The sequence below is a fragment of the Centropristis striata genome, chromosome 18 (assembly GCF_030273125.1).
Source record: "Centropristis striata isolate RG_2023a ecotype Rhode Island chromosome 18, C.striata_1.0, whole genome shotgun sequence".
NCBI classification, from domain to species: Eukaryota; Metazoa; Chordata; class Actinopteri; order Perciformes; family Serranidae; genus Centropristis; species Centropristis striata.
In genome coordinates this window covers 4,871,043-4,882,500 of record NC_081534.1, presented here as the reverse complement: position 1 = coordinate 4,882,500, position 11,458 = coordinate 4,871,043, and the positions used below count along the sequence as shown (strand labels likewise).

The following is an 11,458-nucleotide window of genomic DNA, read 5'->3' as shown; positions in this document are numbered from 1 at the left end:
CAGCTGTTGAAGATGGCTCTGGCTGACGTCCTCAAGAGGCTCAACATCTCCGAGGAGCACCAAGCTGCGTCCTCTAGCAGGAGATCATCGGGCGCTAAAGGTGAGCAGAGATCTGTGTGGATTATTGCTGTTATCCACGTGGAAGTTTGGGGCTTTAAGGTTTGTCAATAAACAGCTTTAATCATGTCGACCTGTGCTGTATGTTGGAGGAGACATTGATTTCTGTAATGGATCACTGAGTACTACAGCAGACTGATTGAGAGCAATATTACTGGACAATACTGGATTTATAAGTGGCAGTTATCATTGTGTTTTATGAAGCATAAATAGTGCAGATAAAAAAAGAAATGAGTAGTCTTAGGCACTTTCATGCCTAAATTTGAAAGGCTGCTTGCTTTAATGTATACCTTTTAGCACCCAGTAATGTAACAATCTACTGAAAATATAATCATGCCTAAATATCTAATAAAAGTCATTTTACCTGATCAAAAATTTAATAAAACCCAATAATGTAATAACTTGACCAATCGTGTAATAAAATGTCCTGGCAGATATTATTATTATATAACACTGTTAAATAACACGCCTGCTTATTATGTTATTACAATGTAAGGCATGACATTTTATTACAATATTAATTACATTATAATTATTCAAGGTTAGGTTAGGTCAGGTTAAGTTATATTTTCAGGCTGCAAATAATGATTATTTTAATTTAATTTTACCAGTTTATCTGCCTTTTGTTACCTTGATCAATCAATCAATCAATCAATCAATCAATCAATCAATCAATCAATCAATCAATCAATCAATCAATCATTGGGTCTATAAAATGTCATGTGATTTTTAGTTAGTGATCATATAAGACAAAGATAATGAGGAATATATGGGGCATTTTTGCTTGAAAAGTGACTGAAACAGTTAATCGGTTATTAAAATATTTAACAATTAAGCCTCCGATCTACATATCAACTCATGGTTTCAGTCCTCATACTTGAAAAAAAAGAGTGTATTTGGTTTATAGAAAAACAACATGAACGTGTATAATATGAGCAGATAAAAGCACACTTGGATCCATGCTTCATCAGAGCATACTTGACTCAACAACAATGAGCAGGCACATTCCAATTACTGGCAGTAAGCAACACACCTGTGCACACCCTGGTGGCAGAAACTGCATCTCCTGGGGATTGTAGTTTTAGGCACTGAATAGAGTACTTCATTCAAATAGAGGCCACACTTGTTATTCAGTCCAAACAGAAAACAATCAGGAAACACCTCATGAGATTACAAAACAATTTCATACTTTGATACTTCCAGCAAAGAAGAAACAGATAGAACTTTGGTTATTGTGTATTATTAATACGGTCAGCTCCAAAAATTGAGTGTCAGTTGGTCTGTAGTCCAGAGTTTTTGTACCTCATTTTTTCATTTCACCTTTATTTATTCAGGGAAGGCCAATTGAGAGCAAGCTCTCATTTCCAATGGCGCCCTGATTACAGTACAAATACAATTTTAACACATTACACTACATATCCATAATAATATATAATCAACAGAAGCACAATAAATTCAATGAGTACATACACATTCAGAAATCATAAGATTAATAAGAATGTCTTTAAAATGATTAAAAGGAATCAGTGTATCCAACTGAAGCTGTGACAGTAAATTATTCCATTTAAAAGGAGCAAAATAAACAAAAGCGAATTTCCCAACCTCCGTTTTAATAGCAGGGATATTTAGAGCCAGTGGGTTATATGAACAAGTTGGAAAGTTAAAAGATCTGAAGCTCACTAGGCTCGATAAGTAGAATGGTAGTTTTTTTAGTATTGCCTTATAAATAAACAATATACAGTGTCGCTCCCTTCTTAGAGCCAGGGAAGTCCAACCAACATTATGATAGAGGTGGCAGTGATGGGTCATGAACCCATCGCCAGTAATAAATCTAATAACAGAATGATAAATTGTATCAAGTGGTTTTAGGACCGAGGGACAAGCATGCATATAAATAATATCACCGTAATCTAAAACGGATAGAAATGTGGCATGCACTATCTGCCTTCTACAGTGCTGAGGAAGACAGGATTTATTTCTATAAAAGAATGCCAATATAGGCTTCAGCTTCTTTAAGAGTTCTGCTACATGTAATTTAAAAGACAATTACCTACTCAAAGACAAATAATATCCACCATGCACAGTCACACATACATCATACTTACCCCCGTGTGTGTGTGTGTGTGTGTGTGTGTGTGCCCACAGCCCGGCCTGTGTCTCTCGCTCTGCCCTCCAGAACGCCCATGGTGACCCCCGGTGCTGCCTCCCTGAAGAAGAGCACCACGCTGCCCTCCAGCTCCACAGCCAGGAACTACAGCCCAACACCGCCCCGCAGGTAAAACACTGCTGCTGCTCCGTCTGCAGACAGGACGTGATCTCATGAGACAGTCTGCATGCAAAACAGTTTTGTAACGTTGTCTTTATTGGTTTTAATCTGAGAGAAATGTCATACCATACCCTCTCGTTATCAGCATTTGTACGGTAAAAGCAAACAGTTCCTCTCATTTCTGACAGCATCATGAATCACCCAGAGCAACAAGAAAGCTGCAGACAGTAGGCCTGCACACACAGTATTACGGTAATGAAATACAGTCCTAATGAAGCAGCTCACAATGGGGCTTCAGTCTCATATCTCAAGCTTCAGTTCTCATTATCTAATATGCAAAAGCAATCGGCACACGTCCTCCATTATCCAAGAAACGCTGCACATGGATGCTCCATAATTATTCCAAACACTCGCCTTTATTTCAAAGCAATAAAGCAGCAAACCATTCTCGGCTCTTCCTCTCTATTACCTTTCAAATGATGCTGCCATTAGATAGCATTAGTCCAAGAGCACGATAGCTTCTCTCGGTGGTACCTTAATGTGCTGCTGCTGTATCTGGAGTCTGCTGATATAATTGCACAGAGAGAGGTAAATCTCCATTCACTTAAGGCTGTCTGTTCAGTGTGAGAGGCATCGACATCATCACCGTCATCATTAGCACCAGTGGATTTCTCTCCACTCTCATCTCTTCTAATTCATCTCACCGCCTGCCATCTTTCTCTATCACTCATCTTCTTTTTCTCTTTATTACTTGTTGTCTCCAGTTGCTTCCAGTCCATCCAGGGCCACGTTTTATATTTTTATTCATTGTGTTTTGCATTTATTGTACGGAAGAGGATTAGGGCCAAAAAATAATGAGAGGAGGGGGTGGGGAATGAATTATGGACTTTGAGAAAAAAGTTGAAATGACATGAAAAAACTTTTTGAGTTCGATAAAGTCTAATATATGTAGAGAAAATTCACATAAATTACAAAAAAGAAGATTTTCCCAAAACAGTAGTTGTAGTAGCCTGCTGCAGAGAAGAGCTAATTTATGTGTAGGGGGATTTTAGTTCTACTAAACCCTTAAGTATTGTGGTTATTGCTTATTTTATCACATTGATGAAAACCAGGTTGTGACTTGCAGTCTACCTAACTGTTCAGATAGAAAACAATGTTCCTCTGATGACTTACTGACACGTAGAAAAATAATCTGTGAATATCTTTCCAACATTACCGAACACAAAAAGTTTACTTTATTCTTGTCATTTTGACTTTTTTCTCGAACTGCATAATGAAAAAAAAAATGTTTTTCCTCCCCAAGCCTCTACCGTAGTACTGTGGTCACATATATAGGTCTATTGTTATAGTCAATGCCAAACATTTTTCAAACCCACTGCACTATTTTAGCCTCTAAAAGTTTCCAAAAATATGTAATTTCAAAATGTGTTTAAATGTATGCATGGAACAATAATTTCACAATCTGACATGTTGCACCTGTTGCATCTCAGATTATTACTTCCATGTAAAGCAGCCCATTGAATATTTACAGTAATGTTTCTCCACTGGCTGCGCCTGTGAGTTCCCACTCGGTCCTAAGACTTTACATTTTGAAGGACATGACCGATTTTTAAATTGCTTTTCACTGCTCAAAGAAAGTTTTATAAATATGAAACCTTCATGGCAACAAAAAAAAGAAAAAAAAGAAAGTTGTTATCTCTCAACACTGAAATTGGAAATGAACTACTGGATATTCTAAAGATACGAATTCAACCAGTATGCATTCAAAGTACAATATTTCAATGCTATCAGATTAATGGTATTTAAATTCAAGAAAAGAAGTGATTAGCATGATAAGTATTCATATCCTTCCTGCTGCCTTTCTTTGCTTCCACAGTCCACATTAAATCTTACTGTACTTTTGAACCACCTTACAGTAATACTTCCTATCAATCCTGGTACATCCTGTAACACTAAAAAAGTACACTTCCTCAAACCTCATATCTATTTTTTTCATCACACTGGCTGAAATGTTTGGATTGGCTTGTAAATTTTGATTGGTGTTTTCCTCTGGAGTGAGAGGGTTTCATGTCAGTCACCAAATTACCATTTGGGTAAACAGTGAGAGTCATATGCATTTTTTAATAAAAGACCAAAGGACCTTACAGTACTTGTTTTATTCTCCTTCCAGTGGTGTGAAGAGCCCTCCAGGTAGTGTGAAGGACAGTCCATGTAAGACCACTCAACGACCCACCTCTGCAGCCTCCACCTGTAAGAAACCAGAAAGGTAAGATGCTGTTATTGCATTTATATATATATATATATATATATATATATATATATATATATATATATATATATATAGTACAGGCCAAAAGTTTGGATACACACCTTCTCATTCAATGCGTTTTCTTTATTTTCATGACGATTTACATTGTAGATTCTCACTGAAGGCATCAAAACTATGAATGAACACATATGGAATTATGTACTTAACAAAAAAGTGTGAAATAACTGAAAACATGTCTTGTATTTTAGATTCCTCAAAGTAGCCACCCTTTGCTTACTAGAATATAAGACATGTTTTCAGTTATTTCACACTTTTTTGTACATAATTACACATGTGTTCATTAATAGTTTTGATGAATTTACAATGTAAATAGTCATGAAAATAAAGGAAAACGCATTGAATGAGAAGGTGTGTCCAAACTTTTGGCCTGTACTGTATATATATATATATATATAATATATACATACATATAAACTTGTAAGGCACTGAGGTTTCCCTCATGTACAGTGACGACGAGTACATTTACAGACAGTACAGAAATACAAATTAAAAATACAGATAACAGACAAGATAAATGAATAACTAAAAAATGCTTAAAAATGACTAAAGAAAAACAGTTGCAGACAGTTGCAGGAAAGTCCGCAATCAAGTTACGAAATTGAATAAATGTTATGGGCATATTGATCGCATACACACCAGGCAAATGCCTTTTTCTGTAATCTACCGTCTCTATTTTGCAGTCTCACCACTTATATCTTCAAATCATTCCATGTAACTGCAAACGTCAAATATGGGTTTCCACTGGTTTTGGGTGACCTAGTTATTCCTGGCTGATCAAGTTGGAATCAGATCTCTCAAATCACACATCCTGTTTTATGTGAAACCCCTCAGACCACAGAGGAACATTCTCATAGACAGTAGCTAGGATGTTTAACTGTTGAGTCAACCTGAAACTGATCTCTGTCTTTCTATATGTGTCTCTCACTCCTTATTGGGTCCCCTTCTGTCTCTATATCAAATCCTTTCTCTTTCATTATAACAGCAGCAAGTCCAAGGAGGCTGCAGTAAGTGCAGGTAAGTGAGCACTCTTTCTGCTTCCCTGCAGCTTTTAGCCTCATAACAAGAATGAGAAACTGCTTCTGATTAAGCCTCTGTAGGAAAAGAAGATGAGTGATATAGCAAAAGACTGACACCACAGTGGAATTGTTTGCTGCGTGTAAGTGAACGGTTCCTCTCTGTTTGTGTGTTGTTTCTGTGCAGGGGCAAGGCGTGTGACACACTGCAAAGGTAGGATTCATCCCAAGCAATATACTGTACTAATGCATGGCTGGATTACTGAACCAGCCTACCAGGGGGCAGGGGCTCTGATCCACAAAATATCACTGAAAAAAACAAACACACAAAATAATCACAGAGACTCGAAATGACTACAAAGAGACCCAAAATGCCAACAGAGATGCAAAATGACCAAAATAACACAAAGACACACAAAATGACTACAAATAAATGCAAAACTATCGCAGAGATGCTAAACAACGACAAACCACTCAAAATGACAACAAGGACACAAAATTACCACATAGAGAAAAAAACTATAAACAAATGCAAAACAACTACAGGGAGACTCAAAATAACCACAAATAGACCCAAAATGACTACAAAAAGATGCAAAAAAAACCCTTCAAAAAACAATCACAAGGACATGCAGATGCAGACCACAAGGAGGTGCAAAATGACTAAGCATAGCGTAGACATGAAATGACCACCAAGAGACACAAAACAACTACAAATGGCCCAAAATGAATACAACGGGACACTAAACAACTGTATATAGATGCAAAACATCTACAAGTGGACCTAAAATGACAACAAAAGACACAAAATCACCACATTGAATCATTAAAATGACTAAAAACAAATGCAAAACAGCTACAAGGAGACTTAGAATTACCACAAAGAGACTGGAAATGACTACAAAAAGATGGATTTTTTTTAATAGATGAGAAATAATCACGAGGACATGCAGGGATGGAAAACCACCACAAAATGAGAAAGAGGTGCAAAATGACTAAGCATATATGTGAAATGACCACAAAGAAACACAAAACAACTAAAAATGAATACAACTAGACACAAACAACAGCATAAAATGTAAAACAACTAAAAATAGATGCAAAACAGCTACAAGAAGACTCAAAATGACCACAAACAGACCCCAGATTACAACAACGAGATGGGAAATCACTTATAATAGATGAAAAACAATCACAGAGAAGCATGAAAAGATACAAAATGACTAAAATAGACATGAAATAACCACAATGACACAAAACAACTAAAACTGGCACAAAATGAATACAACTACACACAAACAAACCACATAAAAATGTTAAACAACTAAAAATAGATGCAAAACAGCTACAAGAAGACTCAAAATGACCACAGACAGACCCCAGATTACAACAAAGAGATGAGGAATCACTAATAATAGATGAAAAACAATCACAAAGACACAGTAAAAGATGCAAAATGAATAAAACATGTAATTCTAAACATCCTCAGAGCTGCAAAATGACTAAAAGTATCTTCAGAGTTTGGGTTTCTTCTTCCTCTGTAGAAGTGTGAGGCCTCTACATACTGTATATGTGCCTGGGGGCCCCATGTTCCATAATCTGTCCATGTATACCATGTGGAGGAGTTGAGAGCGTTGTGAGCTGTTATTTTATCCTTCATTTTTTTGTCACATCTCACCATGACTTGTGTGCCTTCCCTCACCCTTTCCATCCTTATTTTCTGTCCTTTTTGACCTCCTCTTCTTCTTTAAATATCCACACGACCTGACCTCTGTTCTAACCTCCCCCATCTATTCACTCACCCTCCTCACCTCATTTCACCACTTCACTTAGTGACTATGCAGATCTATCTGAGCCCCCTCGCAAGAAAGACTGGATCTTCTGAGACGGCCAAATCTGCAGCATCGGTGGCTGCCAACAGCGGGCCCACGGCAGCACCCAACAACCCTCAGGCAAAGAGGGGCAGCAAGCCAGAGACGAAGAAGACAAACCCGTCCTTCACCTTAAACCTGCAGAAAACAACAACGAGCCAGAGCACGCAGCAGGACACATCCAGCTACAAGAGTCCCCTTAAATCGCCCAGCCAGTACTTTCAGATTTGTTACTGAGGCAGAAGGATGAAGATGTTTCAATTTTGTTCTTTGCTGTCAAGTTTGCTGAACCAAAACAAATCGTTAAAAGCCTCAAACAACCAGTTGAACAGAAAATGCAAGTAAAGACTTTCTTAAAATGATGAGAAAGTAAGAAATGAATTTAAAATGAAGATGAGTGCACTTCTGACATGATTTTCCTCTGTAGTCGATCCGGACTTTATTGCTTTTGGGTGCAACATGAGCACTTACAGCATTTCAAAAACATTTACAAGTTTCAGTAGCTGTCAATACAGTGCTGTTGGCATGATTATTTATTTAAAGGATAGTACAGTGTGAAAGCTTTAATGCATTTTAGCCTCCTCTGACACCACAGTAGTTATAGATCTGTTTCTCATGTCTGCGTATTGTTTCACTGAATGCCTGTGTGTACCTAAACGTTCTCTCTTATGTGAAGTCTGTCAGGCGAGGATGTGCGTCTGTAGTCGTCTTTGAGCAGTGTTTGACGTCAGTGAGTGTGCCGCTGAGTCCTTCCTGTGTGCTGTGATCCTTCTAGTTGTTGTCTAGTTGATGTTAAGCATAATTTAAATGCAGTGTATACCAGAATCAGTCCAAGCGGCTCATTCTAGTTCAGGACAAACAATAAAAACAATATGATTACTACTTAATGACTTTTCCTCTTATTATTTGACACTAAGTGTGTTTATGTGCAGGGTTGGGGTTGTGAATGGCTGCTGCCTAATTGACCTGACTAAACGAAGAGTACTTTATATTCTAGAGGAGATCCTGTTACACTTTGAGCTGCATTTTCCTGTCATGGTTATTTCCAATCAGCCCCTTGGAGAGCAAGAGAAGTGCAGTCACCTTAATCTGGCGTTCTCTGATGATGGGAACAGTCTTTACAAAGTGACTGCAGGGAATAAATGGCCACTGAACATTTTGATGAGCAGGAAATTGCTGAAAATCATGTGCCATGACCTTTTCTGTTGCATAAACAGTCAAATGAAGACATATGGAAAATGCTGGAGATGTGCCTGGTGGAACATTTTCCACTCTCAAGTGTTTCTTTAGGATTTTTTATTAGCTTTTGAGTCAAAAGCTGAGTATATTAAGGCAGCACATTGTTTCCATTCCAATGGGGCTGCAGCGGCTCAGGCTGTGTGGACTCCAGTTGGAAACCAGAGGGTTACTGGTTCAAGTCCCAAATATGGAGCTAGAGTGCCAGCAACCGAATACCCAACTGCTTGGGGTGCATAATGCATATGTATAAGTCCTCTTTATATATAAATGCAATAAAGTGGAAGAGTTTAATTTCCCTCTTATGAATTAATAAAGTAGCTTCCTTTATTATCATTGCAGGTTTTTGTATTAATCCAATGATCTACACTAAGTTAGACTGGACTGATTAAATGCATTAATCGTGACAATGCACTAAAAAAGAGTGTATGTAATTGTAGGATAATTCAATCTGTGACATTCACAATTTAAAACAACATAAAGCCGCTTTATGAGGCTCCATGGTCCAGAAATTTTAATCTATTAATAAACCATAACCAGGAATTGGTTGGAGGAAGATCTCTCCTGCCCCTCAATGAACACAAATCCACTGTGCCACTGAAACAATAAATACTGTAGCAGAACATGTTAAAAGGGTCCTAATAGAAACAGAATGTGTTCTGTGTGGTTTGAAACAATTATCTTCTCTAGTAACCACACTGACAAAAAAAAATACAGTTTGAGTTATTGCAAAATACGAACATTGCTTGATCCACATAATCAAAAATAAGTTGACTTACTTGCAAATAAGTTTTTTATAAAACTTAGTTTGCTCAATCTAAGGCATGGTGAAGTGAGAGGGTGTCCGCAGCGCCAGCGCCCTCCTGTGGAGATAAACGCTATAAACACACACATGCTCGTCAGAGACATGTAACATCATGTGGATGATAAAGTTGCACCAGTAAATCCAGATGAACTGAACAAATAAATAAAAACAGATATTCTACACAACACAAATTGAGCTTTTTCATGATCATCAGGCTGCTATGACCTGACGGTGCATCCTCTACACAGTGCACTGCAGGAGAATTATTTGTCGTCATATAAGTTTTGTTCGTTTTAACACATTCACCTCATACAAGTAAATATATACACTACCGGTCAAAAGTTTTAGAACACCCCAATTTTTCCATTTTTTCATTGAAATGGTACAAAGGTAAGTGGTGAACTGCCAGAGGTAAATAAAAAAAGGTAAGGTTAACCAAAACTGAAAAATAATGTACATTTCAGAATTATACAAGTAGGCCTTTTTTCAGGGAACAAGAAATGGGTTAACAACTTAACTCTATGGAGTCTTGTCCATTTTTGAATTCTTTTCATGTCTTTGTAAGTCATTTTGTGTCTTTTTTGGTCGTTTTGTGACTTTTAATGTCTTTTTTTAGTCATTTTGTGACTTTTAATGTCTTTTTTTAGTCATTTTGTGACTTTTGGTGTCTTTTTTTGGTCATTTTGTGTCTTTTTTTAGTCCTTTAGTCCAACATAAAATGTGATTTTGAATCTTTTTTTTACTTTCAAAACACTATCATGCTCAATAAAGAATTTTAAATGTTGCAAATGTCCATTCATTTCAGAGTACACTGAGACATTAAACTGCATCATTTTCAATTAAATTCTGGAAAAGTTGGTGTGTTCTAAAACTTTTAACCAGTAGTGTATATATATATATATATATATATATATATATGTATATATATATATACAAATATATATATATATATACAAATATTATTTTAAAGAAAAAAAAAAAACAAGAGTCAATTTAACAGGCAGCCTCATATACATCAATTAGCCCCGTGACTCGGTTTGTTTACGCCTCCATGTTTGCTTATTATGAATAAGCAAACATGGAGTATCCAGACATCTACTATCACATGATCAACTTTTCCTACTCTGGAGTCCTGAAGCCTTCAGAACCTGGAGAGGTCTAGAGAATCTGTATTGGTGGATAATAATCAGCTTTGCAGTCTACTGGAGAAAAATGTTTTGCTGTCACCGGATGGGTAAGTGTCACTTCAGCGGAAAGTGTGATGTAGCCAGAGTGCTAACTGGTATGTAGCGTTAGCTGGTCTGACACGAACACATACCAATGATTTGTCCCTTAATGGACATAGTTGTGAAGTTGTGTGAGCCCTTCAAGGTGTGTCAGTAACTCATAGTGCTACAGAGCATGGAGACATGTGTCCACTTCATTACACCTCCAACGGTTATTGTCTTGGGTTGAGACCATTTTAAACCGTTTTAAGGGTGAAAAATAATACATATGCACGGGTTTATTAGGGATAAACTAACTTCACACAGTGGAAATCTTGTGGTCTTTGGAAGTGAGGAGGACCTCTGCTGGCGAGAAGGCAGCACTGCAACAGGCTGGATTTTAAAGCCTGACATGTGGCATACTGTAAGCCAGCATTATTATAAATGGTGCAACGGCATACTTAACAGCTGTTTTTAAATTAATTAAAACAACAACAAAGACATACATTTAAATATAGTTTGTTATATATAATATCTTGTTTTCAGTTATTCTGTCTTGTGCCAGTTTTAATGAAACACTTTCTCAGTCAGAATCCCAATATAATGCAATCCACAG

General features: G+C 37.1%; 1 protein-coding gene across 1 annotated transcript in view; it reads left to right on the top strand.

The window, feature by feature from the left end:
* The window catches only part of LOC131991366 (echinoderm microtubule-associated protein-like 1), a 14,246-nt gene extending 5,779 nt beyond the window's left edge, over positions 1-8,467 (top strand). The window contains exons 2-7 of the mRNA XM_059356756.1: positions 1-100; positions 2,263-2,392; positions 4,554-4,649; positions 5,695-5,726; positions 5,913-5,939; positions 7,559-8,467. The exon at positions 1-100 is cut by the window's left edge and continues 89 nt beyond it. Coding sequence (XP_059212739.1) covers positions 1-100; positions 2,263-2,392; positions 4,554-4,649; positions 5,695-5,726; positions 5,913-5,939; positions 7,559-7,833 — 660 coding nt within the window. The 3' untranslated portion in view covers positions 7,834-8,467. The remainder of the gene's footprint in view (positions 101-2,262; positions 2,393-4,553; positions 4,650-5,694; positions 5,727-5,912; positions 5,940-7,558) is intronic.
* The last annotated feature ends 2,991 nt before the right edge of the window (positions 8,468-11,458 follow it).